A 19,883-nucleotide genomic window follows, 5' to 3' on the forward strand; every position below is an offset into this window, starting at 1 on the left:
GGAGTGGAAACGGTCAAAGCAGCATTCCCCGCCTAATGGCGTGTGACAACCTGAACAACAGAGTTAAATGGGGCCTGAGTGTGTGGCTCAACGGCAGAACGCTTGCCTGGAGTGCACGAGTCACTGGGTTTAATTCTCAGCACTAAAAGAATAAATACAATTAAAGAGACAAATAGGAAGAATGTTAAATGGAGACAACCAAATGTAAGAAGGTGAAGGGCCAGAGAGTCTGTCAGAGAAGAAGTGAATAAAGCTTAGATTGACGTAAATAGAGGCTTAGAAGTAGGGGCACAATGAGACAAAGCCACAGAGTGAGGAGGCTGGGGAAACAGAAAGTCCCCAGGGGATAAACAGAAGGCAGCATAGTCTGATGTGAAGTTTAGAGTAGCTGTACTGAGAGAGGGGAGCCATGGTGTGTCACAGAGCCACCCAGGACTGAGAGAGGAAGCCATGGAATGTCACGAGCCACCCAGTACTGACAATGGATTTGGCAAACAAAATATAAGTGAACAAAGAAGGCTCTCCTTGAAACCCAGAACAATAAACTGGGTACGAAGATAATGCAGATAAATCAAAATTAATCCAATTTGTAGGACTTAAGTGAAGCTTTGAATACTGAGGGAGAGAGGAGGGGAAAGTCATGGCGCACTCCAAGATCTCAGCTTAACTAGTGCAGGCAGGCTTCCGAAAATCTACTGGACCAGCAACGATAATAACATGGGAGACTGAGAGACCCCAAGATACCATATAGAGACGTCTAATGGACAGTCACTTGGCAAGGCCCAGTTTGTAAATGAGGGTTGGGAAGTAATAAAATGAGGACATTATGAAGTGGATGAGTTCAGTCAAAATGGATTCAGGCAAAACTATGCAGAATCTCCATATTTAGGAGAACAGAGGAGAGAACCCACAAAGGAAGGGCTACAACGACAGATGGAAGTGTGCCATAGACACCAGGCTAACCTTTCAAGATGAAAGGAATTGGTTAATACCAAGCAGAGCTGTTAAGAGCTCCAAAAATCTAGAGAGTCATCATTGTACTTACCTGGATGTCAGCCACTGGTTGCATGATGAAAACATTTTACTGAAGCAGGTAAAGTCGAAACCAGATTTTAAAGGAACTTGAAATAGGAGATAGGAAGTGGAAAACACAGGCACTGAAAAATTTTTTCGGCAAGTTTTTCTCAAAAGAGGTGGGAAAAACTGAACAGAAACCAGAAGCCGCAGGTGGTTACAGGACTGTTTTCTTGTAGATCCTGTAGGCTTGGTCATGATAAACAAGAAGTGAGAAAAGAGACAGAAGGAAAAAAGAAGAGGTCGGAAAACTTTGAAAGGCTGAAATTCAAACTACAGATTATGAGATTTGATTTAGTCAGAAAGGGGGGGGGCTTTATCCACAGTAAGCCCAGGAAGAGTAACAAGCAGCCATCTGTGCATACTCAGTGGTTTAAAAAAAAGTTCCAGAAATCATCTAATGGTCTCTTTTATTCTTGGAGTAAAATTAGATCTTTTGCGAGAGGTGAGTGGATTGGAGAAAGGTTTTCTCTTAAGGAACAGCTGTCAAGAATGATGATGAGATCTTGTCTCAGTGACAGGGGTGACCTCGGGAGTTCACATTTGTAGACACATATTTACACGTTATTGAACAGAGGCAGAAGAATATCTGTGAATTTGAGGCCAGCTGGTCTACATGAGTTCCAGAACAGCCACGGCTACATAGTGAGACCTTTTCTGAGAAAAAATACAAATCTCCATAGTATCTGATTCCTTTCTAGCAGGAGAAATAGCTGTGATCATTCAAACACTGTCCTCTGTAGATGAGTCTTGACAAATCCAGTGATGGTCGATGAAACACTTTTCAGAGAAAATGCCCTTCCTTGTTATCAGGGCGCAGGCATTGTCTTCAAGCTGGCCTGTAACTTGAAATCTGCAGAGGCAAAGGCCACACGTTAGAGACTCTCAAGAGGGCTGGGCTCCACTCCAGATACCCACCCTCTGTCGTGGTCTATAGGGTTGTTTTGTGTGTGTGTTTTCCTTCTTCTCTGAGGTAGAGCCTTCAGATATTACGATGTTCAGACAAAACCAGAGCCAGGTAGCCTGGAGTGCTGAGTAGCAAAGCAGAAGTAATAAGAGAAACCCTGCCTCAATGCAGGAGAAATAACTCCTAATGGTTGTCATTTCACACGGTCACTGTGGCATGAATGTGTGTGCCCCCCCACACGTAAATACATGTTTTGCAAATAAAAAGTAAATCAAATTATGAACCTTTTCATATTCCAGACCCAAGGCCCATAGGTCTCGATTCAAAACACTTTTCCTCATTGCTATAAAAAGAAAATCCTTTATTCTAATAATAATAACTAAAACATGCCTATTCTTTGGTATATTGTGACCATGCTAAAGATAGAAATACCAACTGCAGTCAGGGCTGAGGACAGAGTTAAGTGAAGACACTTTCGCCACACCTTTGTTCCACGGTGTTCAGACCAATCTTTTTTTTTTTTTCCTGTCTTAGATAAACAAATGACAACACAATTTCATGACCATGGTAGCTAATCTTGACTATTGACTTGACACATCTGGTAAGAGGGAACCTCAGCTGAAGAGCTGCCTCCAGCAGAATGGCCCATGGCCCTGATCCTGGATCATTTTCCTGAATGCTAATTGATGGAGGAGTTCCTAGCTCACTGTGAGTGGTGCCATCCCTGGGGAGGTAGCCCTGGGATATATAAAAAAGGTAGCTAAGTAAGCCTTGGAGAGCAAGCCAGTAAGTGAATTTCTTCCATGGCCTCTACTTCAGTTCCTTCCTCCAAATTCCTGCCCTGCTTGATTGAACTTCTCCCTTGACTTCTCTCACTGATGGATTGGTCAGAAAGTGTAAGCCAAATAAACCCTTTCCTCCCCTTGCTTTTGGTCATAATATCTATCACTGCAAGAGAATGCAAACTAGGATATGCTGATTTTAATTTTCCACTTCTAACTTCTGCATTATTAAATTAAATGGAGATGTAAATAGGACCATACACTACTTTAATAGCCTCTGGTTCTCTAAGACAAATTCTAAGAACCCTGTTATATTAACAGGTATCAAGCTCTCCCATCCTACAATCACCTGACCACTTAAAGCTCCTGAGAGCTACCAGTAGGGGGTGGACTATGGAGGTCTCCCAAACACCAAACACTCACAGCTGTGGGTGTAACGGTGTACCATCCAGCCAGGTCCATGTTTTCCGTGTGTCTGTAACATTCAGTCCAATCCAAAAGTAAACACCATCATGTATTTTGCTCTGGATGAAGTCCTGAGAAAAAAAGAGCCAGAGGAAATCATCTGGATGTCAGCTACAAAGAGAGACACTTCAGCCTTCTTCTGTTCAAACCTAAAAAGATTCTGATGCTCATATTTCCATCCAGAAATGCTATAAGAAGTCTTCTATATAGTGAGGAAGGCAAACCATATGGGGAGGTTTATCAACTGTGTGACTCTCGTGTACATTCTGTTTGATGGGACTATGGAGGATACAAATCACAGACTATGAAAGGGTACAGAGCAGGCCAAAGCTAGAAGAAAGCAATGGCTTGAAGGTGGCAGATACGCAGACTTTGAATGTGTGTAGAGACAGGTGAATCAAGACTAAACATCTGTTCTAACTAAAATATCTTCCCAATTACCAAGGTTCAGACATACTGCTATTAATTGGCAATATTTTATATTCTATTTGTTTTGTTATAAGGGTCTCACTGCATAGTCTAGGCTAGCCTCAAACTCACCTATCTCAATCCTCTTGCTCAGTCCAGTAAGCACTCCCATAGCTGGCTAAATTGGGAATGTTTTGATGGGTCCTTCAAACTCCTCTTTTTCTCCATGCAGGAGCTCAATATTGATAGTAAATTATCCTAAGACCCCGACTTACATGTAGAGTAACATAATCAATTTATGCCCCTGGAGAAATTGTGTATTCCCCCTGTAGCTGTAGGGAAAATTCTGTCTCACAAGTTTCATCTTAGAGGTAATTAAGATGAGAGTATTAAATTTCACTGCATAATGCCTAGCACGTGACTGTCATTCAACATATGACAGTAATTAACAGTGAAATAATTATGTTCATGACATGTACCCACATCTCCTGGTTTAGTTTCTTACCAATTCTGCTTTGTCTTGGATCACTAAGAGATGTGATTTCTTTACTGCACAGGATATTTCACTATGAATCCATGACTTAAAGTTCATGTAAAATTTGTAACACTTCCCTTGTTTCTGGAACCAGTCTTCGGGGCATGACTTTCCTGGAAGGAAAAAAAATAAAACAATATGGAAAGAAATAAGAACAAGAAAGAAGTGTGAAGACCAGAAGAAATTGTTGCATTGCTTTTAAACTTTAAAAGTTAACAACAACAAAGAAAAGGGGGTCTGCTAAAGTGCCTCAGTGGTTAAGAACACTTGCCTCTTTTGCAGAGAACCCAGTTGCAATACCCACTATCCATGTGGCAGCTGTAACTCCAGTTCCAAGAACCCAATGCCCTTTTCTGGGCTGTGTAGGCACTGTACATACAGGGTGCACAGACATGCAGGCATAAGACTCATACAAATAAAATAAGAATAAAGACATTTATTAAAAATAAAACATTGCCTCACTTTTAGGGAACCAACTCCCCTCTCACTTTCCATCAATGAACACATTTACAGTCAAATTTATTGACTAGCTACCATGCATGAAGTCTTTTCCTAAATTCTGAAAGCATGTGAATGTATGAAATATTTTCCTTACAAAAAACTTAAGACAGGTATAAAGGTATTAACTTCACATTCCTCAGTATGTAAATAAAGACAGTAAAGTTAAACTCAATAAAAATACAGAAAAACAGAACTTTAAATAACTGACTCGGGGTCGTATAACTGATTAGCGGTGGGCGGAGTGAAAATTAAAGCAGCAGCCACACATCCAAGCCGACTGCAGAAGAGATCCACGGTGGCCTCCGAGGCACACAAGGATAAATTCTCCACAGCTCATACTCTCTGTCTTAAACCCAGCTGTTCTATAACAGGGACCAGAGAAAGAAGTGCATCCTTTACCATTATCAAGATCTGACAAATTCACCTAAATAAATCTTTATTTACTCTCTCTCTCTCTCTCTCTCTCTCTGTGTGTGTGTGTGTGTGTGTGTGTGTGTGTGTGTGTGTACGTGAATGCACGAATACTCCACAGCCCTCATATGGAGGAATCAGTTCTCTCTTTCACCATGTGGGTCCCAGGGTTGGAACTCAGCCTGTCAGGATAGATGACTGGTGTTTTGCCTGCTGAACCATATGGCCAGCCAGGTAGAACAAGTTTTAAAACTACAACCATAAAAAATACTTTAATCTCTTTACAATAGATAATCACAGACTTTGCGGTTTTGAAGTAATGATCTAAGGGTGTTTAAAAACAGACACATTGGCTCCGAATGAAAAGTGCCATGCTGTGTGACATTTTGTTTGTGTTCTGAAAAATAAAGCTCACTTGTAGTCAGAGGGTGGAGCTAGCCACTAGTTAACCATAGAGATTGGGAGGACTGCAGACATAGAGACAGGAAGTGATAAGGTGGGTGGAGAGGGGATCTTGGCCCTTTTGGAGGGAGGAACATAAGCGGTAAGAAGGCACTGGTGGCCTCTTCTCGGCTTCTCTGATCAGTCAGGTTTTTACCCTAATATCTGACCCCTGATGTTTTTATCGGTAAAGAATAGTTGGATAAACGCTTCAGTGCTGTCGAAGCAGTTATTTTCAAAATCCTCTTCCAATACAGAAACTATCTTCTTCATACACTGCAAGAACATTGTAAGATAATTTAACCTCGGAGACCACTAGATTTATCTCCCTGAAAAGGAAAAATATGAATATTAAAATAAACCAATATTCAGAAATTAGTACATATGTTTTAATTGAAATAATTATTTATGCCTTAAGCTAAGTTGCAGGTATATAAAATTCTACTTTACTTAAATTTTAGTTATTTTTATCTAAGTAGTGAATATTTTTAAATGTTCATAAATATTTTAAAAACTTGATACATATCAAAGAGGATTAATGTGAAAGTAGAATCTTCCAAAAAATTTTGAAAATAAATGTTACACAAAAGCCAGCCATTGAGACTGGGAAGTTTTTCCTCAAGAAATGCAGAAATGTGTTTGTTTGTCTTGATTTTGTTTTGAGACAAGATCTCTCTGTGTACTTCAGGCTGGCATAGGACATTTGATGATCCTCCTGCCTCAGCCTCTTGAGTGCTGAAGGAATCTGTAACTGTCATAAAGGGCTTAGGGGGACCAGCAACATATCTCAGTGGGTAAGAGTGTCTGCCACCAAGCCTTCCAATCTGAAAGAACAAAGCAAAACAAAACCCCACAATTCCCCCAAGTTGTATTTGGTCCTCCACAAGTACATCTTGGCACATGCATCCACATACATGTGTACACACACACACACACACACACACCACACACACACACACACACACACACACACAGAGAGAGAGAGAGAGAGAGAGAGAGAGAGAGAGAGAGAGAGAGAAATTAAGATAAAAATAAGGGATTTCTCCCTTCCCTGACCTCAGGAATCTAGGTGAGGAAGTTGGTGAGCTAGCCTCTTCTTGTGTTAGTTCCCAGGTGCATTCCAATAACTTTTCTGTCATGAATTTGTCTTTTATCAGCTAAATTTGCTTAGCCCCAAAAGCAAAGGCTGAAAGGATAGAGGGAAAGATTCCCCTTCCTAAATGGCAGTAACATGAATCTCTTACCTGTGGAGGTTTTGTCCTGTTGTCCCTCACGAGGAATATCCATACAGCCACAATATCTGGTTTCATTATTACCAGGTATCCCCTCATTAGGCTTATCAATTAAGGAATACCTGCTCAGATGACTTACTGAGAAGTAAAAAATTGCAACACTAATTATATTTCTACAATACAAGCCTGCACCCCTTTGTCTTAATAAAATCACTACTGGATACACAAACTGCTCTTCAAGAAGGGGCTCTGATCAATAATATCTCCACCTTTTACTTTTATAAAGGACATGTGAATTTAGAGATGAGGTTTCTCCTTCCCAAGAGTCATATAGAGACACAAAATAATATTATCTAAATCAAACTAAAATAAATAAAACTTTTCTTTACCCATAATAAAGATTAAAAAAGCTAAATTTCCTTTATAGTTATTAAAATTTCCTGATGCGATGGATTGGAATTGTATGTGAGCTTATTAAGCTAGTCATAGGATCATTACACCACTTAGTGCCCTCATATGCACCAAAAGGAAAGTACTTGACACACTCCAGGTTCTCTGGAGACTGAAACATACTGTAAATCAGTCATTTATCCCAATTCGTAATAAGCCATCCTGTAAATCAGTCATTTATCAATCACTATTCTTAGCAAGCCATACTGTATCACAGTTCCTAAGAAGCCATACTGTAAGTCAGTCATTTATCACAATTGATAACAAGCAAGATCTGTAAATGGAGCAACAACAAACTTCAACTGTATATTTTTTATTTGCGTGCTCTTGACTTTAGCCATAGACCTTACATTTAATTTTGACCTAACTTTTCAACCAGCTGGTAAGTTTTGTTCCAAGTTTCAAAACATCTAATTTTGTAATACACTTAAAGAAAAGGCCAACTTTCATTAAGCTTGAATTCTCTCCCCGAAATCTACAACTTCATTTCCTACAAGAATTATGGCCAAATTCACATACTTACCAATTAGCTAAAATTAAGGCAGGACAGGTTTTCAAACTGACATATGCATAGGACATCATGAGTGATCACAGTGGGATCATTTCATGACAACAGAAGAAAAATAGTGACAGAAACCAGCATAAGGCAACATGCAAAATGATTCTGTAACTGGAGAAATCCAGGGAAACATCTGGGCAGGTAGCTTTGAATGCACTCACCGTAGATGACTAGTCCTATCACTGTGGCCACCAAGAAAACCACTGCAAAGCTGGCCAGTCTCAGAGCTATCCCATGCCATCTTGGACACTCAGGGTAATCTACAATGATGAAATTTCCTTCTATAATATTAAAAAATTTAAAATGTACTTGTAAACCTTTTATAATATAAATTGCTGAGAGAACACACTGTCTTAAGACAGGAAAGAAACCCATCATCTCTTAAGTGTAATGACTGAGATCTCTAAATGTAGCATTCAGGAAGTTCAGGCAAGAGCATTGCCAAGTGTTCATGGCCAGCCTGGGATAACAGAGTGAGAGTGTCTTTTTTTTTTTTCTTTCCTCCATTTTTGTATTTGAATTAGAAACAAGATTGTTTTACATGTCAATCCCAGTTCCCTCTCCCTCCCCTCCTCCCCTGTCCCCCACCCAACTAACACCCTATCTATCCTATACCCTTTCTGCTCCCCAGGGAGGGTGAGTCCTTCCCTAGGGTGTCTTCAGGGTCTGTCTTATCCTTTGGGATAGGGCCTAGGCCCTCCCCTGTGTGTCTAGGCTTAGGGAGTATCCCTCTATGTGGAATGGGTTCCCAAAGTCCATTCCTATGCTAGGGATAAGTACTGATCTACTACAAGAGGCCCCATAGATTTCCGAGGTCTCCTCACTGACACCCACGTTCATGTGGTATGGATCAGTCTCATGCTAGTTTCCCAGCTATCAATCTGGGGACCAAGAGCTCCCCCTTGTTCAAGTCAGCTGTTTGCCTGGTCTTGACCCCTTTGCTCATCCAGAGTGAGACTGTCTTAAGCAAACAAACAACAACCCCACCCAAGTTTTTCTGAGATGAATATAAGCTTAATTATCTTGAAAAATTGGATTATTGAGTCTAAGCGATAAAGATACTTTTTTTTTCACCCTCATTAAATAGTCTTATGTTGATGGGGGAAGACCTTCTGTATGCTGTGAATATATGTTTCACTTATTAGTTTCTTATAAAATGCTGATTATTCAGGAGCCAGGCAGGAAGTATAGGTGGGGCTATCCGATAAGGATAATTCTGGGAAGAGGACACAGGGAGGAGCCACCAGGGAGAGACTCCATGTAGATACCGGGAGATAGGACACACCCAGGATTCTCTGGCAAGATAATGCCATGTAGAAATACATAGATTAATAGCTATTGGTTAATAGTTAAGAGACACTTAGCCAATAAGAAGCCTGAGCCATTGACCAAATAGTTTATAACTAATATAAGTCTCTATGTGTTTATCTGGGGCTAAACGGCTGTGGGACCAGGTGGGACAGAACCTCCATCTACATTATGTTGGCCATTTCTTTCTAAAATCACCTTACACAGTAAAGTAAGTTATTTAGCTTTTGTTTGCACAATGACTGAGTTACTTAGATAATATCACAAGGAATTGACTTCCAGGAAGAAACACACAAGTAATGGCAAGTAATTGAGTGAAAGTAAAACAAAACAAAAACTAATTGTCTGATGAGGTATATGAGCAAAACTAGTTTTAATCATCTTTTCAAAACAAAATACATTTATATTGATTCATGTAACAAAACTCGGGTGCTGATCATTATCATCGTACATTTTACTTTAGTAAAGACTCCCTTAATCTTCAATTCAGGAAATATATAACTCATTACACTCACTCTAAGTATATGTATAAATATATTTTATGTGCCAAGAATTGGTCTACTATACAGTTACAGGTACAGATAACTACACACTCTAGTAGGTAGGCAAATAGATATGAATAGATCATTGCAAAATAGGTAACAACTTTCTTAAGACTAAGCTAGTTTAACTTGTAATTATTAACACTGAAAGTAGAGTTAAAATTCCCATTAACTTTCTAGGCATCTAGCCAGTCATCGAGTATAGGATTCTAGATTCCCACCTTTGTATGTCCACTTGTGTTGGCAGGGGTAGTAATGTTTTCTAGGCTTCTTTACAGTCACTCTTTCTGCGTGTTGCATCTGTCCAACCATCCTGTAAATAGAATAATCCATTTTTGAAAGAAACAGAGACATCATCTAAGAGAAAAAAAAAAGGTGCTTATAAAATTGTAGCACTGAAACACAACCAACACTGTAAAACCACAAAAGATATGGTCAGTGGGAGGAGAAAGGGGATCTGTGCTTTAAACCACAGACTTCCTTTTATTAAAAGTTTTAGAGTTGCAGAAAATTGCCGAAACCTCTCAAGTAGCCAATGCTCAGCCTTCGCTATTTTTATCTTATTCTCTTTCCTTATGGAGACAGACAGATGTGGAGAAAATGTGGAGGAAAAGCAGACATGCCATTTTTACGATAAATGTGCCACAATTGATGACTCAATATTTATGATCATTCCTAATTAATCCCTTGTCCAGATTTCCCCTATTCCCTGCATTTGAAGACTCAAGTGCCTACAGCAAGGCACAGTGCGCTTATCCTTCCTATCTCTTTGGGACATGCTTGGCTCTGACAGTTTGTTACTCCTTCTTAGTTTTTGAATATTTTGAAAGTTTTGAGGCATGCTGATAACGTATTTCATAGAACGTTCCCAATTTGAAATGGTCAGGTATTTTTCTCACGATTGCACTTAGGGAATAGATTTTGGATGAATAGAAAAAGGTGAATTGTCATTCTCACCATATCCTCGAGAGGGCGCCAATCATCAGCATAAATATCGCTGTATCTATTAACTACATAGCATTTGTCAAGTGCGTTTACCATCATATTTATTCCTCTACTTGGCTCTGTTTGAAGAAATTATACAAAGAAAATCTATAAACATTCACGTGACGGCTTTCCTAAGGCTTAGTTTTTTAAATGAGAAGGGTGATTCCAGAACCGTACCCCAGGTTGTCTTGCTTTATACAAACCTACTAAACTATCTTTCAGAGCAGCTGTTCCTTTCTCTGCTGACAGCGTGAATGAAGAGCCCCCGTACGTCATCACTTGATTTCAAGAACTTTAATGTTAGCATTGTAACAGGCATCTGCTGACAACTCAGGGCTGGCTTCATTTGCATTTCCCCACTGACAGATGATGCTGGACGTGTTTATGTGCTAATTGCTCTCCTATTCGTCGTCTTTCGTGCATCTATTTGGACTATAGTCTCAGTTTTTACTTGGGCTGTGCAGTACTCAAAGTTCTTAGGATATGTGAACATTCATCGTTTTATTGTTTGTGTTTTGCAAATTTGTGCTTCTAGTTTGCAGAAATGCAAATTCCCTTTTTTCTTATTCATGGATTGACTTTTAGGCATTCTATATAAAGTCTGCTTACCAAGTTAAGTTTATATAAATCATCACCTGTATTTTCTTCTGAGAGTTTTACAGTTGTATATTTAGTTGTTTGTCTAATTATTTGTTTGTTTCAAAATTAAGTTTGTCTAAAGTGTAGAAATTTATAAATTCTTTAAATTTTTTATATATTGAAATGTATTTTTCTGGCACCATTTATTATACACATCTCTGCATACTGTTTGTGTGTGCACGCAAATAAGAGTGTGCATCATACATGTTAGCTAGTGAAAGGCCTTGTGTTTTTCTCAAAAACTGAATCAGTTGCATTGATGTGACTTTATTGGGGGAATCATATTCTGTTCTGCGTATTTATGCATCTGTTTGTCCTTTTGTTGACTTTTGTTTTATTTTGTTCTTTGAAACAGGATCTCATGTAGCACAAATTGGCCTTGAACTATGTGTGCAAACAAGGTTTACCTTGACCAAAACCTGATCCTCCTGCCTATACCATTCAATGACAGATATGTACACAATGACTTCTCTATCAGTTTGTTCTGTAGGACCATGCTTATTTGAATATGCTAGATTGGAACCTTAAAATTGTTCCTTATGGATCCTCCAATGTTTTTATTTCTTATCAAAATTGTGGTGATTTTTCTAGTTGTTTCTATATACTTAAAATCAGTTTTTCAAAATCCTCAGGATTTATTTGAGATAGTAGACCATAGACAAAATTGGGGAAATTTGATATCTTAACAAGAGTGAGTCTACCCATCCACAAATATAGAAGGCCTCTGCATTTATTGAACAATTTCATTTCTTTTGGAGTTTGTAGTTTCGCACATTTATGTCATATATATTTACATCTAAATTTTTAATGTTTTGGTGCTTTCATAAATTGCACTTCTAAATACTAAATTCAAGTTATTCATTGTTAATATGCAGGAAACAATTAGCTTCTTAACGTTAACCTTCAACCCTGAATGTTTAAAGTTCTCCCTTCTACTTTGGCGAATTTTTTGGGAATTTTTTTTATCTTGGTTTTACAGATGGTCTACCTGGACAGATCATGTCATCTGATAAAGAAACTACTTTCTAAATATTGATTGAATAAAAGAAAAAATAAGTTAATATTTCCTTCCTTCCAACAATCTCATGGTTAAAAAAAGAAATTCTTTGGTTCATTCTTTTCAAGTCGCTATACCTTTTGCTTTGTTCTCATATGAGTCCAGGACTTCTCTTTCTTCACAAAGAGCTTGGGCTTCCAGTCTAGTGTGAAAACAGGTGGTTAAAATGGATATCTTTGCTTCTGATTCTTGAGGAAGACATATTTTTGTCTCTCACCTTAAAACCCAATGTAAGCTGAAAGCTTAGATATTCAGATCTCTAGGAGTTCTATGCTAGCTTGTTTCACATAGCAAGTTCCATGCCAGCCTAGGCTTCATAGTGAGACACTGGATAAAGAAAGAAATGAAAGGACAGGGGGCATACCTTACTTACATAATATAGGGCAACACAAGCGTTTTATTTCTGCAATGATGTTATTTCTGCTCCAACACAGGACAAAATACATAGACGCAAAATTGTGAACCAGAAGGAAGGCCTGGTGACATACATCTATAATCCCAGAGTGGGAGAGTGAGACAAGAGTTCACTTAGTTCAAAGCAGAGTGAGCTACATAGCAATACCTTGTCTCAAAACAACAAACAAACAAAAAACAACAAATAAACAAACAAACAAAAAATGTTAAGTAGAAAGTACATAGAACAATCACTCTATACCCCAAATTCTAAACACATTTGGTCCTGTTAGTTAAGGGCCCTGCTCAGATTTCTAAACTTCTTCCTACATCAAAGAAAGGCAGCATGGTGGGGCAACCGCAGCCAGTTCCTTGTCAGCAGCATCAGTGAGGATGTCATTTCTTAGACACACTGTGAAGACTGTGGTTTATCTAGATTCTTATCATCTATTTCCTGTGTATCCATAATTTGACATTTTTGCAAAAAACTTAATCGTTCAGAGTAGCATGCACGAAAGTACACACAACACACAATCTGCAAGCTTGAGGGGTGGGAGCAGTAACAGAAGAATCACGTGGAAGAGAAGCTTGGCCTCCAAGGGGATTCTTCAATCTCCACTAGGAAAGACTATTTGTCAAGAGGTTGGAGCAGGCGGAGAAGCAGAGAGCAGAATAGAGCAAACTGGAGAATGAAAATCACAATGAGTTTAAAGGCAGTTCTGAACAATGCGTTTGTGCATACGAGGAAGCTCTCCTGATGCCTAGTGCAAGTTGTTAATGCAAATGTGGTGCACAGACATACAGATCAGAAAAGAGCATCCGATTCCCCGGAACTTCAGTTACAGATGGGTGTGAGCCCTCGTGTGGGTGCTGGGAATGGAGTCCTGGGTCTTCTGCAAACAAACATACACACAAAATAACAAATGTAAATGACCTTAGTCATTTTCCCATTCACTACTAATAATTCAAATTGACCTTAAGAAAATTAAAGATGTAGTCTTCCAGGTAAATCCCAATTCTGAATCAAAGCATGCATTTCTAGAAGGCTATGTGGAAAGAAAGCCCTTCTCAGAAAACCAAGCCTGGTCTGTGAAATGGAAGATAGCATCTCTCATCTACACATTACCTGATCTTTAGAAATAGTGCTAAGCCAAGCACCCTTCAGGACTTGGACTATTGCACCTGACCACGCAGATAGAACATGCCTTTTATTGTGTTGATGAAACTGCAACACAACTGAGAATAAACTATGACGTTCTAGAATGAAAATACCTGTCTTTTCATATACAGTCTATCATAACTTTGGAGGTAAGAATCTATTAACATGACATTTTGAATTGGTGGCCTTGGTGTGTTGTAGAATGTGGCACTGCATTTTGAACCAATTAAGACACAAAGCATTTTTAAGTATTTTAAGGATTTTTGCCATCAATGAAATAAAGGTTACTATGAATCCTGCCATTTGAGTGTGCGATGAGATAATGAGATGAGCCAGATATATCTACATGACAGTGAAACAAATGATTGTTCTGAACTTGCAGTGGTGTAACAGGTCTTTCTCTGTCCCACCTGTCAGCTCCCAAATAACCACAGAGCCTTCTTGTTAATTATGAATGTTCAGCCTTAGCTAGACTTATTTCTAACTAGTTTTTGTAACTTAAATTACCCATATCTTTTAATCTATGTTCTTTTACGTGGCTTGGTTACCTTTATTCTGTACTGTCCATTCTGCTTCCTCTATGTCTACCTGATGACCATGTTTTCTTCCTCCCTGAGTCCTCTCTCTTCCCAGAAGTCCTGCATAACCTCTTTCTGCCTAGGTTGCCAAGGACTGATGCCTTTGGGGCTGTGATCAGAACCAGCCAAACAACCCTGGGTCTGACCCTGAGTGGGGGAGTGTGGACAAGGGAAGACTAGCTATCCAACAACGTTAAAGAAAAGACAGACATCTGATCATAACAGGAGGGCAGGGTCAGTCAATATTGAATGTGCCCAGTTTATTGATGCATCATCTTAAGTAACCATCCAAAAGTGGGGACAATGGAAGAAGACATCTATTGTCGTGTATAAAGGACTGATAGCAGTTATTTCCCTTAATCCTAAAGATACTCCTTTGCAGCACATGCTCAAGCCTTCAGGCACCCCATACCAGCAAGTCTCACCCAGTCTTCAGGGTGGGTGGAAACTCACCCTGGCCCAAGTCTATTGTTATTTAGATAGGAACCATTCTTCACCAAGGCAGGACATGCAGCAGTTATTAGCTGACATCTAAAAGACAATAGAAATCGAGGCTCTCCTGAACTCATGGCAGGGTGGAATAGCTTTCCAAATATGGGCCCGACACTAGGTAACGGCCATTTCGCTCTTTATTAAACCAATCACAGTGGCACATCTTCACACAGTGTAAAGGAATATTTCACAACACAATGGCAGCATCCACATATACGCATTCTTTTTTTTTTTTTTTTTTGAAGGTAGATTCTTGGTCTCAATCTTAAACTCTAATCCAATAGATTTAGGATAGTATGTAGGATTATGTGTTTTAAACAGTAACTGCCTCAGAGAAGATAAGCACATTTATTGAAAATACTAAAGTTCGGAAAAAGAAGATTAAAAAATATGTCAAAGTGTTAGCTGCTTATTCAGACAGTTTCACCAGAAAAGGAGAAACTAGGTCACACAGGCCTGGTTCCGTCCTAGTATTCTCCCCAGAACACAATTCTACCTTATCAAGTGCTTCAGAGATTACTGAATACAGCAACCTTGTGATTATTTTTTACAGTGTTTTACCATGTGACCATGGCTGTACTTGTTATGTTTTTGTTTAAAAAGAAGAAAAGAGACATGGTAACCAGTTTATTAGAGGCCCAGCAGAGTAGGGAGACTGAGAGAGAAGAGGAACAGGGCTAATGGCTGACCGCCATGGCCAGTTACCATAGAGAGACAGAGAGAGCACCTAGGTGAGAGAGAGCCAAGAAGAAACAGAGAGAGAGCAGCAGGGAAGTTGGAACTTTTAAAGGGAAGACTGTGTGCGTGCACTGAGGTTCCACACATGCCCAGAGTCCTCAGCAGGCTGTAATGCGTGGCAGGTGATGTGGTGATGACGTAGCACGTTTTCCTGTGTATGCCCTGACTGTTGTCGGGGGCAGGGTCTGTCTCTTAAAGAGATATTGCTGGTCAGTATTAAAGCCTGAACCTTTCATTCCCACCTCTACTTATTATTTTAAAAGGTGGGGTGTTAGACATTGCAGGTTAAGGAATAAGGGTGTTAAATTCTCAAGACTGCTTCCTGCTGACGTGGGGTGCATTGACCATCTTTGGGGGACCTGAGAAAGTTGGGGTGCTGCCACGTCCTGGAGTAGCTGGTTGTTTCATCGCAGTCTAGGCTGTATGGAACTCCTTGGCACCTCTTAGAGCTGGCAAGATGTTGGCAGAGCAGAGAATAAGGTTAAGTTTAGAAAATTTTTTTTCTTAGGTCCTGTCACTTGAGGGGAAGATTATAAGATGAGGGAGGGGTTCCTGAGAACTCCCAACATAAGAGAAGGGAGTCCTAAGACCAGGGAAAGATTGAATAACTGGAGTGGATCTGACCTGTTTGTTTGGATCCAATTCAGCTCCCTGGAACTTAAAAGAATCCTTAGAGTTTGTGGAAACATAAGTATCAGACACATTAACAGCATATTCTTGTTAGAAGCAACTTGGCTGAGAGCATTAACATTTTAAAATTGACAGATTTGTTTAGGACAATGAAAAGCATCTTAACCTTGACCTTGTAGTTATGATCCTATAGTGGTATTGTAGAACTTTACAATGAACAGTAGCATGAGAAATAGAGAAATCAGGAACATATTTCATTCTTTTTAATATCTCAACTCACTTTATCATCACTTAAGCCTTTTATCCTCAGACCTTCATAACATTAATTCATACCTTACCTTACCATCTTAGACCTTCCATTTTCAGACCTTTATACCTTCCATTCTCAGACCTTCATAAATTTGCATTTATCCACCATGTTAGACCTTTCCATCCTCAGACCTTTGTAATTGCTTTAAGCTGGCAAGACTACCAGTCATCAAAAGCATCAGAACTCTTGAGAAGGATAAAATTTTACCTGAATTCATGATTAAAGAATAACAGAGACTTGCCAGCAGGCTGCATGGACAGCCATCCCCCAAGGTCCTCCATCCATAGTAGCGGGCTGCAAGACACCTGCCTTCTTGCTGATAGCATGTGACCTGTGGATTACAGACTATACAAAGACTCGCCTACCATTGGCCCAAGCAACGTGGGGAAAGTCGATTCCACTGTCATCTTGTCCACGGTCTGGAGTATTTTGTAGCAGTTAAGGTGAAGAGCAGGGTTTCTCAGTGACCAGCGTTGTCACTGACTTGAGATAAAGTTTCTTCAGTGTCCATCAGTCTTCTTGGTAGAAATGGGGTGGAGCCAGCATCTGGCCTATCTCTCTGTTATAAAAAGCTTTTTAACAAAACGTTTTAAATGCCGTGTTCCCTAGATCTCTGAGCACTTGAGGGCTATCTGTCTGTTTAGTATCTCAGCAGTTAAAAATTTGCCTTTAGTTGGAGAATAATCCCATTTTGTAATAAAAGCTGTACCTTTGTAAATGGCTTACAGGATGGATTGAGTGGTATAAGTATTTTGTTAATTTGAAATAGACCTTTATGATTTTAAACTTTCATCATTTAAAGATACATGAGTTAAATTTAAGTTGTATAGACTTAGCTTATATTTTAAGTATAGTTAAATTAGACCTTTATGACTTTAAATGTTTACCATCATTTCAAGATACATAGCAATTTAGAAATATGAGATTTAGCACAGTTTAATTTAAGCTGTATATAGAGTTAGGTAAGTATACAGGTACAGAGACAACCAGGACTGGATAAGAGTAAAAGGGGGAACCAGAATGTAATCTCTGATCTGTACATTGTAGCAAATAGACAGGAGATTTAAAGGGACAGAGTAGACTTAAACAGAGGGCCCTGGAAAGGCACAGGGTTTAGTAAACAAGCCATGAGCAACAGAACCAGTGAAAGAAGAAATCACAGACAATAAAATAAAAAGCAAAAAGAATCTGACAGAAATCAAAACTCCAGCAGACAGGTTTGCTGGCACAGGCCTCTGGAGTGGGCATGCCTACAGGTAGGTCACATGGCCAAGATGGTGGTCCTCAGGTCAGTCCATATGGCCAAGATGGCGGCGACCATAAGCCCCTTTTTTGTCTGTTTACCCGCTTGTTGGCTGCAACCAGAAAGGTTCCTTATGCATTTCCCATGGATGAGGCAAGCTAAAATGGCAAAATTCACTCTCCGGAAGCTCGTCAGCCCGGAAGTGGTGCCAGGGCCATGCCTGAAAGACACAGGAGTCTGATAAGGAACTCAGCAGCCCCAATACCAAGGAGGACCCAGCAGTCCCAACTGAAAAATTGGCAAAAGCTCCTCTCCAGATGCCCGTCAGCCTGTGGAAGTGGCCAGGGGCCTGGCCTCAAAGGGGACACAGCTGTCCCTGAAACCGAAAAGGACCCAGTGGTTCAAACTGAAAAAGCAAAAAGCAAAAAAGCACCGCTCCTGGAGCAGGATCCCAAGCCTGACCTATGGGAGATGCACCCAACAAGTAAAAGAAATTGAAAGACCCGCTCGAAATGCCCCTGAGCCCCCTGCCCCGAAGCTGCCGGAGCCTCCCAAGCCTTCACCCCGGCAGGGCTCGCGCCCCCGGCCCGCCCCGCCTGGCACCGCGCCTCGGGGCTGGGGCCGAGCAACGAGCACCAGGTGGGCCGGCACGAGAACGAACACCAAGTGAGCCGGCCTGAAGCCCTGCCCCTGAGCCCCCGCCCGAAGAGAAACACTCCGTCCCAAGGTCTCCGCCCCCAAGGTCAGCCATCAGGAAGGGGGGGGGGATTGAGTCTGCTGTACCAGACACCAGACACCAGACCTTGAGAATATGCTGATCTGGAATGGCTCTGTGTCTCATTTGAACCATCCAATAGAAATAATTCTGTATTTCGCCTCATTTGAAAGACTCTATGTTTCACCTCATTTGAATAACTCTGTACTTTGCCTCATTTGAATAACCCTGTATAGCGCCTCATATACATTGACCAATGGGAATAGCTCTGTACAATGCCTCATTAGAATTATCCAATAGAATCCCTGCTCCTAGCTTGCGCCTTTTTCCCTATATAAGGACCCCTTTCCCTTGGCTCGGGGCGCTTAGCCACACAGAAGCTAAGTCGCCCCGGGTACCCGAGTCTCTAATAAAGCCTCTTGTTTTTGCATCCAGTTCGTGGCCTCGCTGATTCCTGGGTGTGGGTCTCCCTCTACGAAAGTACCTCTTCGGGGGTCTTTCATTTGGGGGCTCGTCCGGGATAGAGACCCCCCACTCAGGGACCACCGACCCACGTTTGGGAGGTAAGTGTTGTGCGGATCCACTGTTTTGTCTTGTCTGGTCTGAGTCCGTCTTGTGAATTGCGCTTGCGTTTGTAGTATACAGCTGTGTACATTTGTATTTGGCGGCTCCGAGAGGAACTGACGAGTTCGGACTCCCGACCGCGGCTCCAGGAGACGTCCTGGTAGCGTTTGAAGCCCTCGGTGTGAGGGATTTGTACTTTGAACTTGGGAAGCCCTCGGCGTGAGGGATTTGTACTTTGAACTTAGATTTATGACTGGACATCTTCCCAGTCTCTTTGGAGAAGGCCCTCGGCTTGAGGGATTTGCAATCTTTACTGGGGACGAAGAAGGAGGGCCCCCTTCTTCGACCCCCCCCCTCAATTCTTTCGACTCTCTGTCGAAACCGCGCTGCGAAAACCTGTTCTGTGTTCTGTGTTGTTTGGCCTTTGTTTTATAATTGATGTGCATAAACGCAAATGAATTACTCTTTGTTCCTCATCTCGAGCGTATAAACTTATCTGGCCTGATCCGGACATCTAAACGGCCTTAAAGTTATTAAGAACTGTAAAAAGGACTTTGATAAAATTTTGATGTTAACTGAGAAATGAAAAAAAAAATATAGGAGACGTAAATAATAAAGAGGGAAAGAAAAAAAAAGAGAAAACTTGTCTAAAAATGTCTAAGAGTCAGAGAAATGAACTAGGAGGTTATAGAGGATTAAAGCAAGTCATAGCAGAAAAGATTGTTATAAAAGGTTATAGAGAGTTAAAGCAAGCGGTAAAAGT

General features: G+C 40.5%; 1 protein-coding gene across 1 annotated transcript; it reads right to left on the minus strand.

Annotated features, from left to right (window-relative positions):
- Nucleotides 1-1,477: 1,477 nt before the first annotated feature.
- On the minus strand, nucleotides 1,478-13,329 carry LOC103160463 (killer cell lectin-like receptor subfamily F member 1). The gene is made up of 7 exons (XM_027429818.2): nucleotides 12,376-13,329; nucleotides 9,837-9,928; nucleotides 7,927-8,025; nucleotides 6,769-6,894; nucleotides 4,142-4,284; nucleotides 3,187-3,299; nucleotides 1,478-1,927 (listed from the first exon to the last, which is right to left on the minus strand). Exons 2-7 carry the CDS (start codon nucleotides 9,925-9,927, stop codon nucleotides 1,798-1,800), a joined length of 702 nt encoding a protein of 233 aa, XP_027285619.1. The 5' UTR covers nucleotide 9,928; nucleotides 12,376-13,329; the 3' UTR covers nucleotides 1,478-1,797.
- Nucleotides 13,330-19,883: the final 6,554 nt, after the last annotated feature.

The sequence above is a fragment of the Cricetulus griseus genome, chromosome 8, assembly GCF_003668045.3.
Source record: "Cricetulus griseus strain 17A/GY chromosome 8, alternate assembly CriGri-PICRH-1.0, whole genome shotgun sequence".
Taxonomy (NCBI): domain Eukaryota; kingdom Metazoa; phylum Chordata; class Mammalia; order Rodentia; family Cricetidae; genus Cricetulus; species Cricetulus griseus.

What these genes read in the sequence shown, in the direction of transcription:
- LOC103160463 (XM_027429818.2), bottom strand. Translation starts at nt 9,927, where the DNA reads ATGGTTGGACAGATGCAACACGCAGAAAGAGTGACTGTAAAGAAGCCT. An exon ending in GATAGGACTAGTCATCTACG is followed by an intron (nt 6,895 to 7,926) that starts GTGAGTGCATTC and finishes TTTACTTCTCAG; the next exon opens with TAAGTCATCTGAGCAGGTAT. An exon ending in ACAGGACAAAACCTCCACAG is followed by an intron (nt 4,285 to 6,768) that starts GTAAGAGATTCA and finishes TTTTCCTTCCAG; the next exon opens with GAAAGTCATGCCCCGAAGAC.